At 42.7% G+C, this 21,280-nt stretch overlaps 1 protein-coding gene across 3 annotated transcripts in view; it reads right to left on the bottom strand.

Moving 5' to 3' along the window:
* Nucleotides 1-21,280, bottom strand: part of TXNRD1 (thioredoxin reductase 1) — a 62,579-nt gene that overhangs the window by 15,572 nt on the left and 25,727 nt on the right. For all 3 annotated transcript variants that reach the window (XM_062202996.1, XM_062202994.1, XM_062202995.1), the window contains 10 exons: nucleotides 20,690-20,762; nucleotides 18,563-18,682; nucleotides 15,902-16,044; nucleotides 15,371-15,486; nucleotides 13,007-13,232; nucleotides 10,804-10,896; nucleotides 9,728-9,804; nucleotides 8,540-8,696; nucleotides 5,983-6,090; nucleotides 1,786-1,881 (listed from right to left, as the gene is read on the bottom strand). In XM_062202996.1, coding sequence (XP_062058980.1) covers nucleotides 1,786-1,881; nucleotides 5,983-6,090; nucleotides 8,540-8,696; nucleotides 9,728-9,804; nucleotides 10,804-10,896; nucleotides 13,007-13,232; nucleotides 15,371-15,486; nucleotides 15,902-16,044; nucleotides 18,563-18,682; nucleotides 20,690-20,762 — 1,209 coding nt within the window. The remainder of the gene's footprint in view (nucleotides 1-1,785; nucleotides 1,882-5,982; nucleotides 6,091-8,539; nucleotides 8,697-9,727; nucleotides 9,805-10,803; nucleotides 10,897-13,006; nucleotides 13,233-15,370; nucleotides 15,487-15,901; nucleotides 16,045-18,562; nucleotides 18,683-20,689; nucleotides 20,763-21,280) is intronic.

A 21,280-nucleotide genomic window follows, 5' to 3' on the forward strand; every position in this document is an offset into this window, starting at 1 on the left:
CAGGAGTGTCTACACAGGACACCTGGATTCATTACAGTGGAAGCTCAACATAAAAACAATTTGCAGAGACAAGTGTTTGCTCAGCAGTTAAGCCAAACTTGGTACCCCTACATCCCATGCTGGAGTGCCTGGTTCCAGACCCAGCCCCCCCAGACCCAGCCCCCCCTTCCAACCCAGCTTCCTGTTAATGCACACTCTGGGAGGCAGCAGATAATGTTTAAGTTTGAGTCCCTGCCACCCATCTGGGATACTTGGACTGGGTTCCATGCTCCTTGCTTGGCCTGGCCCAGCCCTGCTGCTGTGGGCATTTAGGGGATGAACCAGTGAATGAAAGACCTCTGTGTCTCTGCCTTCCAAATTAGGGGGTAGGGAGGAGGATGAGTAAATAAAATAGTAAATAACTTAAGAAATTGTTAGTTTATCAGGTATTTAACATATTGACATATGGATTCTTTAGCTTTTGTGTTTTTTTTGGACAGGCAGAGTGGACAGTGAGAGAGAGAGACAGAGAGAAAGGTCTTCCTTTACCGTTGGTTCACCCTCCAATAGTCGCTGCAGCCGGCGCACCACACTGATCCGAAGCCAGGAGCCAGGTGCTTCTCCTGGTCTCCCATGCGGGTGGCAGGGCCCAAGGACTTGGGCCATCCTCCTCTGCACTCCCGGGCCACAGCAGAGAGCTGGCCTGGAAGAGGGGCAACCGGGATAGAATCCGGCGCCCCGACCGGGACTAGAACCCGGTGTGCCAGCGCCGCAAGGCAGAGGATTAGCCTATTGAGCCGCAGCGCCGGCTTTAGCATTGTTTTTATTTTTGCTGAGGGCATTTTTGTAAAACATAGCATGGCTGAAAATGTTTCCTAAGATTGAATATACAGGCCGGTGCCGTGACTTAACAGGCTAATCCTCTGCCTTGTGGCACCGGCACACCGGGTCCTAGTCCCGGTTGGGGCGCCGGATTCTATCCCGGTTGCCCCTCTTCCAGGCCAGCTCTCTGCTATGGCCCAGGAAGGCAGTGGAGGATGGCCCAAGTCCTTGGGCCCTGCCACCCGCATGGGAGACCAGGAGAAGCACCTGGCTCCTGGCTTCGGATCAGCACGATGCGCCGGCTGCAGCGGCCATTGGAAGGTGAACCAACAGCAAAAAGGAAGACCTTTCTCTCTGTCTCTCTCTCTCTATCCACTCTGCCTGTCAAAAAAAAAAGATTGAATATACAATATAAGAGTATGTGTATGTTCATACACATGTCTTGAGTTACAGCACAGAATATATCTCCTGCTGTGCTGCTGTAGTCAAAATGCTTGAAAAACACTGGCTGACTCAACCCCATTTTGCAGGTATGGAAACAAACCCCATTAGAGGTGAAGCAGTTTGCCCTCGGGTCTTTGTGTAGCAGCAGGTAACGGATTCCTTACATGGGAACCACTTACGGGCTCTTCCCATTACGCCTTTCTCCTTGGTGCCAGCTGCTGGGATCGGCCTTGCATCACTCTCATTCTTCTACTGTTCATTATTTTTAGTCAATGACTTCATTCCTCTACTATAAACACAGACAGCTCAAGCACGTTCTGACAGCCTGCCACTCTGTGTAGGCCTTGCGTCAGAGAAGATGAGGGCAGAGCAAGCAGCGGAGCCAAGCTGCTTGCCCTCGGAGGAGGGGCATGCAGCCGGGAGACTGGCAGGTGAAACACTAAAGGAAAGGAATGCCACCTGGACCACAGGATCAAACAGGACTACCTCTCAGACACCAAAGGACATTACTGGGTAGGATTACGTGAGACTGCCACTTACATTGTCTTTGAGATTACAGACTATTTTTGCGTAACATCTGTTGTTATCTCTTGAGGGAATCGTCCATTCCAACGGCCAAAAGAAGCTATGGTAAACCTAAGAAAATACAAGCACAATTTATACCAATTATCTAAAGGAGTATGTTTGTCAAACATTAGATATAGTAAAAGACAAAGGAAGCTCTTTAATAATTATAACTTTCATGTAATAAACAACAACATTCATGTAATAAACAGGAATCTGGTCTGACTTTAACCTCTTGCTGCCCAGCATTTTGCTCTAAGTTCATTTCTTAATTATTTCTCAACCTCAAAACAAGAAGCCTAAAGTAATAACAAAGAAGACCAACGAATGAGAGAAAGATGTAATTACTTATTGTCTTGCACCTAAAAATAACATAAAAAACTCACTACTATCTTTTTTACCTTACAAGAATGAAAATTTTGAGCAAGAAACAAATACGGTACCTGAAACAATTATAGCATTTATCTAGTTCTCTTGTCTTACTGCTTCCAAAAGAATGTCTCCCTCTGGCTTTATTCACCAAAACTACAGAAGGAGGGAGGAAGGAAAGGAGAGAGAGAAGAATGAAGGATGCACAGATGACCTAACTGATGACTTAAGGGGCTATTTTCCCTAGTTGCTAACTTTAGTTCAAAATGTCTATGATCAGCTACCTTTTAAAAGCACATCGATTATGAACACATACGTGTTCTTCTATGTCGTCATACAATGTAAAATGGTTTCACAAATGTGGGTTACAGGGTCAACATTGTGGTGCAGTAGGTTAAGCCACTGACTACACTGCCAGCATCCCATGTGACCGCCAATTCAAGTCCTGGTTGCTCCACTTCCAAGTCAGCTCCCTGCTTATGTACCTGGGAAAGTAGTGAAAGATGGCCCAAGCACAGGAACCCTGGCCGCCCACGTGGGAGACCCAGATGAAGCTCCTGGCTTCAGTTTGGCCCGGCCCTGGCCATTTTGGCCACTTGGGGAGTGAACCAGTAGATAGAGTATATCTCTCTCTCTCTTTCTCCAAGTCTGCCTTTCAAATAAATAAATCTTAAAAACAAAAGTGGGTTACAAAATTGAATGTATAATCACAGCACTGCAACAATTAGAAAAAATGCTATTAGAGAAGTTACCCTGAACTACTGAAAACTGCTATGTAAAGACATGAGTCTTGGGGCACTGGCTTGACCCAGGTTTCTCCACTTTTAATCCAGCTCTCTGCTAATACACCTGGGAAAGCAGAGGAAGATAGCCCACGTGCTTGGGCCCCTGTTCCCACTTGGGAGACCCAGATAAAGCTCCAAGCTCCTGGCTTCAACCCGGCCCAACCCCAGCCACTGTGGCCATTTGGAGAGTGACCCAGTGGATGGAAGATTGCTCTCTCTCTGTAATTCTTCCAAATAAATAAATCTTTAAAAAAAAAGGTACAAGTCTGAGTAATTATATCCATTTCTCTGACATTTTCAAAATATTTCAACTCAAAAACATTACTTTTATGATAAAAAAAAAAAATTTTAAAAAGCCAAAGAATGGCTGTCAAGAAGTATGGAAAGCATATTCAGAACCTTAAAATTTCAAAACATTTTGATAGGAAATCACCAGAGTATAACCAGAGAAATGGATAATGAATTCTAAGGATGCTCAATATTCTATTTGTAACAGTAAAAAACTACAAACAACCTAATTAAAAGTGGCTTAACAAATGATAATGAACTATTACACATTTTTTAAAGTAATGTTTTAGTAAATTAAAGGACAAGAAAAATATTCATGACACATTATTAAAGGACAGGAAACTGTAACTTAAACTTTGAAAAAAAATTGAGAGACTGGAAGAAAACATGTAAAAATATTAACAGTTTATCTCCTCATGAATTAGAACTTCCTTTTGGTATCATCCTAATTTTTCAAATTCCTATAATGAAGATACACTATTTTTAAATTTTTAATTTATTTATTTGAAGGGAAGAAGCAGGACTATCTCCCACCTGCATGCGGGTTCACTCCCCAAATTCCCACGACAGCTGGGGATAGGCTAGGCTGAAGCCCAGAAGCAGGAACTCAGTCAAGGACTCCCATCTGGATGGCAGTGACCCACATTACCTGCTGCCTCCCAGTGCACCTAACAGGAGGCTGCAGTGGGCAGAAAGGCTGAGACCTGAACACACGCACTCCAACATGGAATGTGGGTGTCCCAAGTGGTGTCTTAACAACTATACCAAAGGCCTGCTTTGATACTATTATTATTTTTTTTAAAGATTTATTTATTTATTTGAAAGTTACACAGAGAAAGGAGAGGCAGAGAGAGAGAGAGAAAGAGAGAGAGAGGTCTTCCATCCGATGGTTTACTCCACAATTGGCCAAAACGGCTGGAGCTGCGCCAATCCAAAGCCAGGAACCAGGAGTTTCTTCCAGATCTCCCACATGGGTGCAGGGCCCCAAGGACTTGGGCCATCTTCTACTGTTTACCCAGGCCATAGCAGAGAGCCGGATTGGAAGTGGAGCAGCCGAGACCAGAACTGGCGCCCATATGGGATGCCAGCGCTTCAGGCCAGGGCATTAACCCGCTGCGCCACAGCGCCCGCCCCTCTGATGTTATTTTTACAATCAGAAAAAAAAACTTATGTGTTATTAAATGGACCAAGATATTATATTCCACTACTAAAGCTAGTGAAGAGGAAGTATAAATTGGGCTTTTCTATCATAAGATTGACTTTTATTTAAAAATCTGGTCATTATGAGGTTTTACGGAAAACTTTTCCCTCAGGTATCTGCAACAGCACTCCCTGTGGGTAGCACTATTCAAGGATGTGACTCTCCCTTGGCTACATGATACAAGGAGAGCAGCACAGTAAGTATAAATTAAGAGTAATGCTGGAAACAGCAATTACTACCCATGGTCAAAGCAGCAGAACCTTAGTTAATTTTCATTTACCTTTTCTAATTTTCCCATATTTTTAAAAAATTTCCAACAATACCGTTTTAATAATCAAATGAAATCAACAAATATGGTTGGTTTTTAAAAAGCAGAAGGAAATACTATTGGGTTAAGTGACAAACTCAGAAAATGAAAGGTAAATGACTGGAGCCGGCACTGTGGCACAGTGGTTTAAAGCCCTGGCCTACAGCACCGGCATCCCATATGGGCGCCGGTTCTAGTCCCGGCTGCTCCTCTTCTGACTCAGCTCTCTGCTATGGCCTAGGATAGCAGCAGAGGATCGCCCAAATCCTTGAGCCCCTACACCCGCGTGGGAGACCCTGAGGAAGCTTCCTGGCTTCTGGCTCCTGATCGGCACAGCTCTGGCTGTTGCGGCCATCTGGGGAGTGAACCATCGGATGGAAGACCTCTCTCTCTGTCTTTACCTCTCACTGTGACTCTGTCTTTCAAACAAATAAAATAAACCTTAAAAAAAAAAAAAAAAGTAAATGAGATAAAAAGCATTACATCAATACAATTTCTTCTAACTGATAACTATACCGTGACTGTTTAAGAAAATACCTGACGTGGGAATTTGGCCTAGTGGTTGAGATGCTCTCTGGCTCCTGTCCCAGCTTCCTGCTAATGCAGACCCTGGGAGGCAGCAGTGATGACTCAAGGAATTGAGTTCTTGCCTCCCATTTGGGAAACCTGGACTAGATTCTTGGGTTTCAACCAGGCAGGCAGGCACAGCCCTGCACAGAAATTGGGGATGAGGAATGCCCCCTCTTTTCATTGGAAATACACAACAAAGTATAAGGGTACTTAAAAACTGTGTGGAGAAAAATGGAGTTAAAAGATGTTTATTTTGCTGCAAAATCTTTTAGAAATTCATGATAAACTTTTTCATAATACACATTTTCCATGAACTTTTCAGACCTCTTATGTGCACAGATTTCAAAGTTTTGCAATAAATTCAACTTATAATTTCTTTTTCCATGATTTTTTTGAAGCACTCTAGATTTAAGACTAAAGCAGTATTCAATTTACTCTTGAGTAGTTGAGGGAAACAGATACAGAGATAGAGAAAATAAAATGTATATAAAACAAATGGCCAAAACACAATAATATGCAAATCGGGAAAATGAGTAGATGGAAAAATCTATTACCACTTTTCAGCTTCCTCACATTCTTGAGATTACCTAAAATTTTGAAGGAAAAAAAAAATCAAGAACATGTGAGGAAAGAGTTTGAAAAGGCAAATTTACCTCAACATTTTCTTCCCCAAATTTCTCCACAGCTTTCTCTTCAGAAAGGCCACAAGCACCATATTCCAAGGGAGTAAACACAGTTGTCGGGACATTTTCATAGTCACACTGGTTCAAAACAGAAGGACAGAGTTAGGATAAGTAAAATTACATCTTATCAAAAAAGAAAAAAAATACACACACACTGCAAAAAGGCTCAAAATTGGGAGAGGAAAGATGACTGACAAACTTCTACCAACAACACGTGATGTCTCAATCCCAGATATTGTCCCACCACACTGTGAACCACTAACTACTCAAGTGTCAAGTCCTTGCAGGGATCTGGATCTATGTGCTCCTCGACCCATCTACCAAATGATGCTACCAACAACATTCTTCATGGAGAAGCCAGAAATGATACTCTACCCAATATAACAATCTTATACTACTAGTGACAAAAATTAACAATTTTTGGGGACATCGATTAGGTAATACATATTAAGAGCCACAAAAGTATTTTATGTCTTTGGACCAACAATCCCACTTTAAAAAACCTGTAAGATTATAAAATACCAATTTATTAGATTACTATATGATAATATAGTAATATAATATACAGAAAAGGTTGTGTGTATTAATTGTGTGATTGGCAACAATGGAGTAGCTTTAAAATCTCAGCAAGTGGGAAATGGTTCTATGGCACGTCCATAAAATGGTAATGAAGAAACAATAAATAGTTAATGTCTATGATGGTATTTCCCAAAGCATACTGTATGATGTTATTAGGTACAGATGATGAAAGGATTCTAGAGTCAGGAAGTTTGTAAAAAAAGCTGCAAAACAAAAAGGTTTCTCAGATTTCTGAGAACATATAATTTGCCAATGTGAATTGCAAAAAAAAAAAAAAAAAAAAGTATTAAGTAAATGTCTAACGTGCTTTTAAATGCCAATTGGTAAAAACCCAGCAATGACTTCTGTACATAGCTGATCCTAAGTAACGTTCTGTATTTAAAATATGAGGAGTGCAATTCTCACTCTTTTATTTAAATAAATAATAGGATAAAATAATAGGATAAAATCTTTAAAATGTGCCTCCTTCTAAAAGCAATAAATATAATCCTTTTTCTCTAAAAAGAGCATAAGCATCCTCTGAATTCTCTAATTCAAAAGTAAATGTAAACATCCACTGAAAGCCCCAAGGTTGTATCACAGATTTGCCCTCCTGCTTTAAATTAGAAAACAAACAGGAAGCAGCACTTTTTAGCCACTGCACAAGAGGCAATATGGGCCTGTGATCCATGAAAGAAGGAAACCCTGAAGTAGGTCCTATGACCGCTCCAACTCACTGCTCAGATGCAGTTTCTCAACCTCTGTGGGCAAGGGAAGCTCAGAGAGAGCCCACAGGTCTGCCGCAGTTAGAGACAGGGCTCACGCGGTTCAGGGAAGCCACAGTGGCCACAGTAGCTTGAAGTTGGAGAAAACGGAAGTTGGAGAGCACAGACGGCTCTCTCCTCCTACAGAGGGCCTCCTGAGGCCGGGAAGCAATGTCCACAAGAGAACTGTACTACAATGACTTCAAATTTATTCAGGTGCAGTCTTCTATGTGTTCACCCTTTGGTTACTGCTGGTATAGAAAAAAAAAAATCTTACCACGTAAGGAAATGACAAAATATAAACTTTAGAATAAATTATTGCCATCTCAAACTGCGTCTCTAAATGCCCTTCTCGGTTTACCAGAGCCTCACCAACTGCTACAAGGAATATAAAAAGTCACTCAAAGAGGTAGTCACTTTAAGTTTATTTCAAACAGTAATGTGAATACGAATCAACTGTTATTCCCAGGACATCCAGTCATTCTGGAACTAAAAACCCTTTCTCCCCGCCTCAATCTGTATTTCATTCTGCTACAATCCAAAACAACTCAGGTCACAAATAAATTCTACTAGCATCACTCTGCCAGGTTTCCATTATTAAAAAAACTGAAACAACCTACAGTGATTTATACTCAAAGGATTTGTGCCCAAATTCTTTACAATTAAGTTTCTAGAATTCTTCTAAAAAATAGGCTTTCTTTTCTGACCATCTACTCCTATGAAATATACTCAAGAGATTTGATTTCCTATACTGACTTGACACGTAGCACAGTCTACTTTTTCCTGAAGGGACAGGTGAATGAAGCCTGAAGAACTGTTTCAGCACTGCTGCACGTTGGCACCACTGCCTAAATCCCCAGATCTTTTTGTAGCCTACACAGGTACCCACAAAAGACTTGGAAAATTATACCTGTATCTGTAATAATGAAATTATTGTAAAAAAACAGTGCTGAAATTCAATCAAGCTCTTTTCACTCTTAGTGTGGTTCCAGGAGTGACAATTTTATCATAATGGAGTCACAAACGCACAGCAGTCTTAACAATGTCTTATTTGGCATACAGCTAATAAAGCACATCTGGGCTACTGTCACCCAAATAATTAAGTTTTCCAACATCTGGAAAACTTCCCAACTACCCCTTAAAAACAGGGAAAGGGAGTCGTCCTTACCCACAGCATTGCAGTTGCCGGCAGCCGCAACACTCACCTTGACAGTGGAGCCGGCGTAAAGCCTCTGTGCCAGCAGTCTTCCTGCCTGGATTGCTACAGGGGTGAGCTCCAGCTTTCCCTCCAATACATCGCCAATGGCATAGATGTAAGGCACATTGGTTTGTTCTTCATCTGTGACTGGTATTTTTCCAGTCCTGCAGGGTCATTCAGTTAAAAATCATCATCAATTACCACTACTTAAGTATGCACAACAAAATCCCCTTTACCCCCTGGAAGCCCAAAACTATCACTCTGGTTGAGGGCAATGGTCTAATATATTAAAACCAAAGCAAGGGGTGGTTTTTGCCATGGTGGTCAAGCTGCCCCTTGAAACCCCCACATCCCATATCTGAGTACCTAAGGTTTGAACACTGGCTCCACTCCCCATTCCATCTTACAACTAAGGTACACCCTGGAAGGCATGTGATGGCTCAAGTAGTTGGGTCCCTGCAACCGAGTGGGAGACCTGGATGGAGTTTTGGTTCCCACTTTCAGCCTGGCCCAACCTCAGCTTCTGCGGGCATTTGGGGAGTGAACAAGCAGATGGAAATTTTACGTCACATTTCTCTGTCTCTCAAGCAAGCAAACAAAACATCTCAGAAGAATCAAACTGCTTAGTGACAACTGTGGCCACTATATTGAAAATTGAAGAAATAACAAGAGTGTAAGAAGCTTCAGAATGGGGGGTCTACAACAGAGAGGGTCAAAGGACAGAACCATGGGGAGGTTGATGCAGCAGCAGCTGCCACTTGGGATAGCCACAGTCATCCTGGAGTGCCTGGCTTGGTTCAAGTACTGGCTCTGCTTCTGGTTCCTGCTAACACCCACTCGAGGAGGCAGCAGATGATGGCTGAAGCACAGGGGTCCCCACCACCCACATGGGAGACCTGGATTGAGTTCTGGGCTCCTGGCTTTGATGTGGCCCTGCCCCAGTTGTTGCAAGGGATTAAACCAGCTTACGATCTCTGTGTGTGTGTGTGATTAAAAAGAAATATTTAAAAAGTTTGAATTACAAATAACCAAAAAAGGGGAGAAGAACCCAGAAATTACTAATGTAAATGGCAGTGGAAGAAGTTTTATATGCCTAAAAAGCAAACTCTCCAAAAGTTTTTAAAAATCTGGAATTCTAGATCAATGTACAAAATAACTGAAATAGCATCGGTATGACATAAGATTTTTTTCTTACTTTTCATTTATCTTCACCCCCACGGTTTCTAGGCCAATCTTTCTCGTGCAAGCATCTCTTCCTATTGCCAGCAATACCTGAAAAATTACTGCTATATTAGTAACTATTAATAAAAAGGCTCTGCATGAATTAATCATATTTTTCTCCATTTATTAATCTCATTTCATTTTTCATACTTGGAAAGAAAATATGTCATTAAGAAAATAATGCAGGGCTGGCGCCGTGGCTCAACAGGCTAATCCTCCGCCTTGCGGCACCGGCACACCGGGTTCTAGTCCCGGTCGGGGCACCGATCCTGTCCCGGTTGCCCCTCTTCCAGGCCAGCTCTCTGCTGTGGCCAGGGAGTGCAGTGGAGGATGGCCCAAGTGCTTGGGCTCTGCACCCCATGGGAGACCAGGAGAAGCACCTGGCTCCTGCCATCGGAACAGCGCGGTGCGCCGGCCGCAGCGCGCTACCGCGGCGGCCATTGGAGGGTGAACCAACGGCAAAAGGAAGACCTTTCTCTGTCTCTCTCTCACTGTCCACTCTGCCTGTCAAAAATAAAAATAAAAAAAAAAAAAGAAAAGAAAATAATGCAGTATTTAAACTAATTAAAATCTTTAATGAACTAAAATCCTCTGAACATGATATAGCCAAAGTTGTTTTTTACTTTTGATTCACAGAAAGGAAATTAACAATTCCTTAATAAACCCAGTCAAGATTAGAGCCAAAACACAGCCCATGACTGAATTAACTTAGTTTTTAAGTGGTGGGCTAAAGAGATTAAAGGACACGGGTCATAGAAATTTTAGCTTATTTAATAGTTCTGGTGCCTTTTGATAGCTATGTGATAAACAACATAACACCTGATCTTAGCCAAAAGGCCGAGAAATGATGACAAACATTTCAAAGAAAATCTGAAATCATCTCTGTATCAAAACGAATTTCTAATATCACAAGGAATTACAATGTATTAGAAAAAGCACAGCACCAGTGCATTTTAGAAGTAGCAAACAGTCACTCTAAATACAGAGCAGACACTCAGTGAGCACATTATTTGCTTTCTGGTAGAGTACTAAGCTGGGGCCATTCCTTACCGTGTTATATTCTCCCTCAATGGTTTCTTCACTATTGGTGGACTTGGCTACCACCCTGAGTCGGCCTGGTGTCCCTGCTTCAACCTGTTCAACCTACAAAAGGGAGAAAAGGCACACTCTAAAACAAACAAACTTACCAAGGGGGACAATGGCATCTTCCCTCGTCTGTCTGGTTAACCCAAAGTTAAAATCGGTCCTGACAGGTCTTTTATGTCCCACCTCCCTCACCTTCACATCATTAGAATGATAAGAGATTCTTTTATGTATCCCCTTATTTCTTGCTTTTTTATTTTGTTTGCTAGAAGAGTCTTCTTCCAAATGGTTCTTAAACAGAACAAAATTCAAAGAGAATGCAAAGAAGAAAAAAAAAAAAAAAAATCCAGGGAAAGCACACCAGTCACTAAATCAAACCAATGACTTACTGCTTTCCCCAGCTTCCCGTCTCATAATTAACCAAGAACCATTAACCCCAGAGAGCGCCACTGTGGCCCAAACTTAAAGATTCTCTTTTACCTACAGCTGCTCAGCACCCATTGGCAGCAGGAACAGAAACTAGAGGTCATTAATACAGGTAACAGCTAGAAAGTCCTAAAAACCACGTAGGCTGATGTGTGTATTTATCACAACCAGGTGTTGTCTTGGATTGTTACATATTTAGGAAGCAATGAGCAAGTCCTGATACCTGTACTACAGCAAGTGAGAATGAACATATCAGCATGCTACACAGATATCAATGATAACCTACAGACTGGGCAGTGATCACTCAGAATCCCTATCACCTGGAAGCTTGCTATGGCATAGGACTAGAGGACAGTTTGCAAATGTATGATTCATTCCAAACAGTTCAAAAGTCATTTCTGGAAAAATGTTAAGTTACATGGCTTGGGGCCAGCATTGTGGCACAGTCAGTAAAGTTGCCAACTGTGATGCTGGCATCTCATATGGACACCAGTTTGTGTCCTGCCTGTTCCACTTCCAATCCAGCATCCTGCTAATGGCCTGGGTAAAGCAGTGGAGGATGGTTCAAGTGTTTGGGCCCCTGCCACCTACCTGGGAGACTCAGGTGAAGCTGCTGGCTCCCGACTTCAGCCTGGGCCAGCCCTGGCCATTGTGGCTATTTGGGGGGTGAACAAGTGAATACAAAATCTGTGTGTGTGTGTGTGTGTAACTAAGACTTTCAAATAAATGAAGAAATCGCTAAAAAACAAAAAAGTATGCAGCTGACCTTTGTCCCCTAAATAACAGCCAAATCATACGTTTTTCTGAATTATTTCCCAGGAGAAATCAGTAAAATGACTTGCAATTTCTACTATACCTTTAAAATATAACTACTGTAAAGGGAAAACCGGTAAGGGTCATTTTATTTTCAGTATCAATGAACAGTGAAGATTTCCTTATTGAATTTCTTTCCCTTCTTAATAGCTAAACCTCTTTGAATGTCGTACAAAATTCTTTTCTGCTTAATTTAAATGGAAATGTTCTCTCTTTTGAGAAGAGTTGAATGTTGGATGTTAGGGTTTGCTTCAAGCGGTAAGGGCTTCATCCTCCCTCTACCCCTCCTCCCTCAATCACTCTGTGCTCCAGTCAAGCCTCTCCGTATGCAGGACACTCTTGCTCCCTACAGAGCCTTCTGCACACCCAGTGTTCTCTGTTCTCTCTATCCGCTCTGTAGGGGCTCCTTCACTTCATAACACAGTGAGAGTTCAACATCTGGCTACTGGAAGACAGACCCCGAGCAGTCCCATCTTACCAGGCACAGTTCACCAGACTTCCGAAAGGGTTCCCAAGTGCCTGATGTTAAGCTATCACCCAGGAAGATGTACAGCACAGTGCATGCAGTTTCCATCCTAATCATAGTCCCAGTGCAAATACATCACCCATCCCTCCACTTCCTGAAACACAGCTACAGCCATGAGGTACTCCGAAATCCTCACAGCAACACCATGCAATACTGCTCTAAGGACTTCACAAATGCTAGCTAATGTCCTCACAAGAACTCTGAAGTGGACGCTCTCATCATCCTCACTTCACTGAAGATCTGAGGTCCAGAGAGATGAAGTAACTCTTCCAAGGTCACATGGCAAGAAACTAGCAGGAAAGTATCTGAATCCAGGTTACTTCCATCCTCACGCTCATACCTTACCTATCAATGTTACAGAGACCCTGAGTATGGAAGAACAAATCCATCAGCGACCTCACTTACCTTAATTGGTACAAACTGCCTTATGAACTTGACACCATGTTCTTCCATGTGTGCACCAATTTTGTTGGCCATGTCCTGGTCAAATCCTCTCAGAAGAATGGACCGTACCATAACGGTGACATCTAGACCAATACCAGCAAGAAATCCAGCGCATTCCAAAGCAACATAGGATGCTCCAACCACCAAGGTCTTACCCGGGCAGTAAGGTAAGGAGAAAAGGTCATCACTGAAAAGAATTAAGGAAGGAAGAAGGGGGAAATGTTCGTGTATGAGTAACGACTAAACCAAAGTAACTCTTTTTATTTTCATAGGAAGAAGATACTTATAAGATTATAAACACTAAACTAACCAAACACATAATATATGAGAAGTTTAAGGTGTTAGATATTTTCCTTTTCTTGCCATTCAGTTGCTTTGGGCATAGCTCAAGTTATTCTGGCTAAATACATTGTAAACCATGTAACTTTTTAAAAAAAGACTTATTTTTATTTATTTGAAAGGCAGAGTGTGGGGGCCCAAGCACTTGGGGCATCCTCTGCTGCTTTCCCAGGTGCACCAGCAGGAAGGTAGACCAGAAGCGGAGCAGCCAGCACTTGAACCGGTGCCTATATGGGATGCTGGCACTGCAGACTGGGGATTTAACCCGCTGCGCCACAGCACCAGTCCTGCCATTTAACTTTTGACATTTGTCCAAAACGATTTTGAACTGTTTGAAAACGACTCACACATTTGCAAACTGTATCCTTGGCACAGCCCCAGTCATTGCAGCCGTTTGGGTAGTGAACCAGCTGGTAGAAGACCTCTCTCTTTCTGTCCCTTGTCCCACTACTCAGCTCTCTCCAAGGTGGAAAACCTGTGCTACTTTTCACCTATAACATGAATTATCAAGAGTAGAGAGGTGGATGGGGCAATTTTCCAAAATTTTGTTTTTGTAATATAATACAAAAACAGTATTAAGAGGTAGGACATTTGGGAGGTGATCTGGTCATAAAGGTAGAGCCCTCATGCCTGAGACTAGTGTCTTATATAAAGAGGCCCAGAGAGCAGCTTACTTTTCCTGCCATACAAAGATACAGCCAGAAGGCAGTATCTATGAACCAGCAAACCGGTCTCACCAGAAACCAGATCTGGGGACCAGCGTCGTGCTGTAATGGGTTAAGCCACTGCCAATGATACCAGCAACCCACACTGGAGCACAGGTTCGAGTCATGGCTGCTGCACTTCTGTTCCAGCTCCCTACTAATGTGAAGGAAGCAGAAGATGGCTGAGGTACTTGGGTCCCTGGAACCCACATGGGAGACTGGGATGTAGTTCCTAGCTCCTGACTTTAGCCTGAACCAGCCCCATCCGTTGTAACCATTGGGGAGTGAACCAGCAGACAGAAGATTCTGTCCTCTGTCTCTCCATCTCTGTCACTCTTCCAATAAATAAAATACATCTGAAGGAAGGAAGGAAGGAAAAGAAAAAGAACCAGAGCTGCTGGCAGCTCCAGAACTGGGAGAAATAAATTTGTTTATAAGCCACCCAGTTTGTTTGTTACAGCAGCTGTGTCAAAGCGCACATCCAAGACAGCATTGACAGCAGCTGCTGTCTGAGCTGCCCCTGGGTGAGGTATGAAGGATAAAATCTCATCACCAAAAAAGGAGCTTAAAAAAGAGCTATTTATAGCACAATAATGAATTCCAGGCAAAAGGCATCCAGAGGACATATTTTTACTAAAAATGTTTCTTAATAACTTATTATTTTAAAATTCCTGAACCACAAGGTTAAGTAGCGTTATTACCTGATGGTAATTTAAAAAAAAATTGCAAAGCAAAACCTCCTTGCTTGACTCACGTATTTCAGAAGGTCCCTAACGATGCTGTACCCATTCAAACGGCAGTGAGTGGGGCCTAGTGCCTGATACATTTAAATGGCCAGCCATCCTAATTCTTTTGGTGTCTACTTCGCAAGGGTGACAGGGTATCATGATCCTGGTTTTGCAAAAACTAGATGTACAGACATGTGTGTCTCCCTTATTTTAAAAGAAGTTCGTGAGTATCCCTGTGGCTTTATGAGACATGCTTATACACACATGCATCAATAACTTTCAAACACAAATATAAATGTGGATCTTTGTACAGGTATGCTAGCAGAGATAGTAACTGTGTGTTAAGATGACCACCGTTTGTGGCTTTGAATTTTTCAAATGTTCTCTTAAGATGATTTTTCCCTTTCCTCTTCCTTCTATTCCCTTGTCCCTAAAGAAGGAAAAGTGTGACAAAAAATTCAGTCTGACATGGAAAAATTGGACTAAACTGGCTTGAAGAAAAAAGTAAAAGCAAAACTCCACGGAGTCATCTTTCTCTCCCTGCTGCCCCTCACCTGCTGATGCAGTACTCCTTGTCCCCAGGGATGCCCAAGTAGCGTGGCCTTTCCCCGGTGGCAATGAGAAATCGTTCTGCTGAGTAAATTTTTTCTTTGCCTTTATTATTTGTTGCCTACGAAAGAAACAGTATGTTAACTTCAATATGCAATCATCCCTTAGAATTTTAAACTTATACTTAACAAAGGACATTATCTGTCTCATTTTATCCTCATACAAACTTGCTAATACAGTATGAAAGACATGGTAAGGCTAAGAAGTTAACAGACTTGCTCAAGCAGCCAGTGCTAGCAAGTAGCACAGCCAAGCCTCAAACCCGGGGCATCTGGCCTGGTAAGTAGCCCCACAGCCCCCCAACCCCACCAAAGGTGCTCCAGGAAGGTGTGGTGGCAAATTCACTAACCTGGAAGGGCTGGGTCACAGGGGTTATTACTTTTATGACACTTTTCATACTTCATGGTATTTTTTTCCTCCCCTACCACCAACCAAATCTTATTTTAAAAAAGTAACTCAGTATGTCACACAATTACCTTAATCTGATGAGGACCAATGAATTCCCCATAGGCATTTTCATAGACCACCTTCTTCTCCCGCAGAGCTACTCGGTAGCCCCAGTTCAGAGAGCCGATGTGATTCTGGACCGCTTCTGTCATTTTCTCCCAGTCATGTTCAACTGTGTAATAAAGACAGAACATTTAGCTTTTCAACTGCGTAACACAAAAAGCAAAGCTTTTGAGAGAAAAAAGGAGTTCTTCACTTTGAGAACATCAGCAACTTTTTCATCTTTGAAGATTTTTTTTCCCTTTCAGCAGAGTAAGGCAAGGCTTCTTGACAATTGTCAAAAACATAATAGTCACACACAATTGTTCTGTTTTATCTAGAAATGAACTGGAATTTTACTTTGGATTGTAAATACTAATTGCTGAGGTGTGTATATATCTATACAGGGTTAATTCTAATTATATTTAGCTGGCCCCATTATTAAAATTCAAATTTAGGGGCTGGTGTTGTGGTGCAGCAGGTTAAGCCACCACCTATGATGCTGGCATTCCATACTGGAGAGTCAGTTCAAGTCCACGCTTGCTCTACTTTGGATCCAGCTCCCTGCTAATACACCTGGAAAAGAGGAAGACGGCCCAAGTGCTTGGACCTGTGCCACCCGTGTGCGAGACCCAGCTGGAGTTCTAAAATCCTGGCTCTGACCTAGCCCAACCCCAGCCATTGTGGGCATTTGGGGAGTGAACCAGTGGATGGAAGATTGTTCTCCTTCTCTCTGTCACTCTACCCTTCAAATAAACAAATAAATTTTTATTTATTTATTTACTTTTCCCTTCAGCTTGCTAACCTGATAAAGTAAGCCTGTAGCCCCAGTACATATACTCATATTTTCCTACATTCCAACCATAATAAGCCCCCATGTTCTACTGACTACATTTCTCCGGCTGATAGCATAAGGCTAACATCCACTAGTACCATACACAAATCTGGGAACTAAACCCCACACAGATGAAGAAAATTCATGAGTCTGAGTGACACTTCCCTGGCATTATAACTTATCTAGATTTACGAGTCAGTGGCATAGGAAGGAGACCGTGTATGGAAATCACAAAAGTGGCTGGCGCCGTGGCTCAACAGGCTAATCCTCCGCCTAGCGGCGCCGGTTCTAGTCCCGGTCGGGGCACCGGATTCTGTCCCAGTTGTCCCTCTTCCAGGCCAGCTCTCTGCTATGGCCCGGGAGTGCAGTGCAGGATGGCCCAAGTCCTTGGGCCCTGCACCCCATGGGAGACCAGGAGAAGCACCTGGCTCCTGCCTTCGGATCAGTGCGGTGTGCCAGCCGCAGCGCGCTGGCTGTGGCGGCCATTGGAGGGTGAACCAACGGCAAAGGAGGACCTTTCTCTCTGTCTCTCTCACTGTCCACTCTGCCTCTCAAAAAAAAAGAAATCACAAAAGCAATTTCCATAAATCAAAATCTGTGTGGAACAATCTTCCTTTTTTTCCAACAGATTGTAAACCTTTTCAGATGAATATTCTTGTTGTATGTCTCAAGCCATAGCATTTCTAAAATGTCAACCAAGCAGTCAAATAAACTCCCCGAAGGAGACCCTGTTGCTAACAGGAGGGGGATGGGCATGCATGGGCAGATCTCGCTGGCAGACATTCAGATGCCTGAGTCAGTAAGAATGTGGAGGACGGAAAGGGCAGGAGAGTGGTTGATGACTGCACCCTATGGATCAAACCCATGTTCCACAGTCAGAAGAGTCTATGCACTGCGCATGTAGACGGGCTGAGAAAACAAGGTGGGCTCAGAAGCACATACCAGACATTCAGCACAGCCGCAAGCCCCCCAAGTCACAGGCAGAAGGCAGCCTGGTATTGGGTCTGAAGAGACAGATGTGACCCTCAACACGAGGAAACTTTAAAAGTAACTGATTTTCTAAGACCTCAGTCATAAAAACAATACTATTGATTTTAAACGAGAAGTAAAAGCATCAACTAAGGAGGCACGACTAGTCTGAACGGGAGCAACGTGTTTCAAAGCATGTAAGACTAAGCTATGCACCGGGTTTTCTGCCTTTAGTAGATTATTCATTGCAACTCCAAAAAAGCCACAAAATAGCTATTGAGTGGAAGACTTTCCCTCAAACACCGCATACTTCATGAATCTCAAAACTGGAGCTTCACTGTTCTAGGACAGAATGATGTAGGTCACAAATTAGTCACAAAGCTGTGCCAGGCCTCCCTCAATCCTCCTGGCAGAGTACAAGCCTATCTAAGGTTTCTAGAGCACTCTTAAATATTTTTAATCCAACAAAGTCTCACCTCTCAATATATCAGCTCAGAAAACAGATTTATTTGTAGAGGGAAAAATGCAACAGTCTCAACAGGAAACCAATGTAATTTGTAATTCCTTACAAATTACTACCATTGCATGGTTTCTTACAAATACATGAAAGCTTTTTGAAAGAATTCTGGTTTTCTATTATAGAAATACCATACTCCAAATGCAGTGTCTATTCTTACCATAATAACTATGTAGTTAAGGAAAAGTGCAGTGATTTCATCCATAAATAATGTAAACAACAGAAACAACTCCCAGAGTATTTGCCAGCCTTGTGAAAAGGACAGGGCACTTCAAGGTCGCAGCTCAACACTGCAAAGCACCAATCAAAGCTCAGCTCTTCCCTCCATACCAGTATCCTCGAATTTCCACCCGTAATTGCGAGAGTCTTGCAGCGCCTGTCCCAACAAAGCCGCCTGGTGCATCAGTTTTTTGGGTATGCAACCCACGTTCACGCACGTTCCTCCGAGACCTGCAACAACATTGAGACACCAGTTTAGAGCCTGCTTTACAAGCCTTCAAAAGGAAAAGGTCAGTGATGATTATAATTCTGTCAAACACGGTATTTTACTCGCTGGATGTGGTCAATATCATTTATGTAAATTTATTTCTAACTCTTATGGGATTTCAGAAAGCACTACATACCAAACACAGCAACATCATCCTAAAACAAAACAAACACAGCATATTTCTGCAATTTCCATATATTTCAAAGATCCAAAATGACCTGACTGCTGATAAACATGACAACCATATACTTGCCATTGAACCTAGGCACAGAACTAACTGTCGGAGGTTGGGGGGCTGCTATGCTGGGTATGTTTAGACTGCAGTAGGTTTGAAACCATGTATAAAATTTGGCATATATGTGCCTTTTTTAAGGATGTGGCCTAAAGTTTTCACTTGATTCTACAAAGCTGTAATAGCCCTCTGCTTAAAGAACATGGCAACAGCTTCTGACTTAGAACCAAACACAGGCAGGTGAGGGGGAAGCCAAATGACACGAGTTAGAGCACAAGGTGCCCGTGGTCTTGAGCTCTCACAGTCAGCCCTCTGAGTGTCACAACAGAGGGAAGGCACCACAGGGCAGGGGATACACTGAGCGCTAAGAACTGTGCCTGACACAGAGCTGAACTCAGTATTCACTAATAAACTGGAAACGGTGATCTATCTGGACCTCCTGCTTCTTGCCTCCTTCAAATGCAAACAGTCAAGTGATCTTCATAAAACTTACATGAGACATCGCTCCCTTGACTTACATTCCTCAAAGGCTTCCCACACTACTATCACCAGTACAAATTCTTCACCTTGGCCTACAAGATCCTGTACAGCCTGACACCTGCCTTCCTCCCAGTCATTGCTTATACTGCTACCTCCAACCTCTGTGACCTGTGCCACACCACAAGGGACTCTTACCTACCCCAGGGCCTTTGTATGTGCTATTCTCTGGGAAAGAGAAGAAAACTGCCTGGGAGGTTCTACCTCAGCTTTTGGCATAGTTGGCTGTTCTCATTATCACTGTCATGGCTTCATTTAAATGCTAGTTCTGGGGTCAGCACTGTGGCATAGCAGGTAAGGCAGAAACCTGTGGTGCCGGCATCCCATATGGGCACTGGTTCAAGTTCCAGCTGCTCCACTTTTGACACAGCTCTCTGCTAATGGTCTGGGAAAAGCAGCAGAAGATGGACCAAGTGCTTGGCCCCTGCCACCCACATGGGAACCTCCTTCCTCATGGCTTTAGTCTGCCCCAGCCCCAGCTGTTATGGCCATCTGGGGAGTAAGCCAGTGGATGGAGGATCTCTCTCTGGTTTTCAATCGAGTAAATAATTCTTTACAAGTAAATAAATGCATGTCAGCTCTTTATAAGTCTTCCTGGATAATCTTCTCAAAGTGGAATGCTCATCACCTCTACCCAGCTCCTCCCTGTCCCACCGTCCTCTTCTCAGCACACTTATCTCTGTCTCCCCACTAGAATATAAGCTCCATGAGGGTGGCAGCTTCTCACGTACCAAATTCACTGCTCTATCCTCATGGTCCCAGTTCATAAGTGTTCAGTAAATGTGCAGTGAATAAAATAAGGAACATGTAATTCACCAAGACTCAGAAGCAGCAATGCTATCCATGAAGGTGCCACAGATCCCCGTTCTTGTGGAATGTGGGAGGTGGAGTGAAAACAGAAACCCACAGATGAGAAGTTGGCATTTTCAGTTATGCAAGTCTCAAAGAATACTAGGTTACTAAAACATTTACCTTCAAATCGCAGCTTGCAGACAAGGTTTTTACTACCCTGACTTCATGCCAAAAAAACTGAGTTTTGAGCATTTAACCTGAGCCCATTCTAGCTTAGCTCAAATGAAAAAGGTTTATATTTTTGGTTTGCTTTTTACTTTTTAAAGTGAGATTTAGGAGCCATTTGATCAGTACCAAGGAAAGACTTACTTCTATAAAAACCAAGTATAAAATATTTTTAAAAGCTTACCCCATCTAGTTCCAAGAGGAGTTGGAGTGACAAAATCCAGAACCATCACTTTCTTCCCATATTTGGCTGCCTCCTAGAAAATAAAATTGTTAAAATCAGTTGAAAAGGATCGCATGACAAACCAGAAATGAACTGTTAAGATCTGGTCTCTATGAAGCTATAAATGCCTAAAGAATAAACAGTTATTAATACACGAGAATTTCATGTCATGATGATTAATTCAACTCCAAGATAAAAATTAAGAAATATTCAAATCAAGTTGGCATTGTGACATAGAGGATAAAGTCTGCTGCACTGGAATCCCATGTGGGCACTGGTTCATAACCTGGATGCTCTACTTCTAATCCAGCTTCTTACTAATGACCTGGGAAAAGCAGCTGAAGATGACCCAAGTGTTTGGGCCACTGACACCCATGTGGGAGACCCAAATGAAGCTCCAGGTTTTGGCCTGGCCCAGCCCTGGCTGCTGCAGTCATATGGCAAGTCAACGAGCAGATGGAAGATTGCTCTCTCCCATGCTCCTCCACCCCAGTAACTCTCAGTTTCAAATAAATAAATATACCTTTGAAAAAAAGAGAAACATTAAAATAG

This window comes from Lepus europaeus, chromosome 10, assembly GCF_033115175.1.
Source record: "Lepus europaeus isolate LE1 chromosome 10, mLepTim1.pri, whole genome shotgun sequence".
Lineage (NCBI taxonomy): Eukaryota > Metazoa > Chordata > Mammalia > Lagomorpha > Leporidae > Lepus > Lepus europaeus.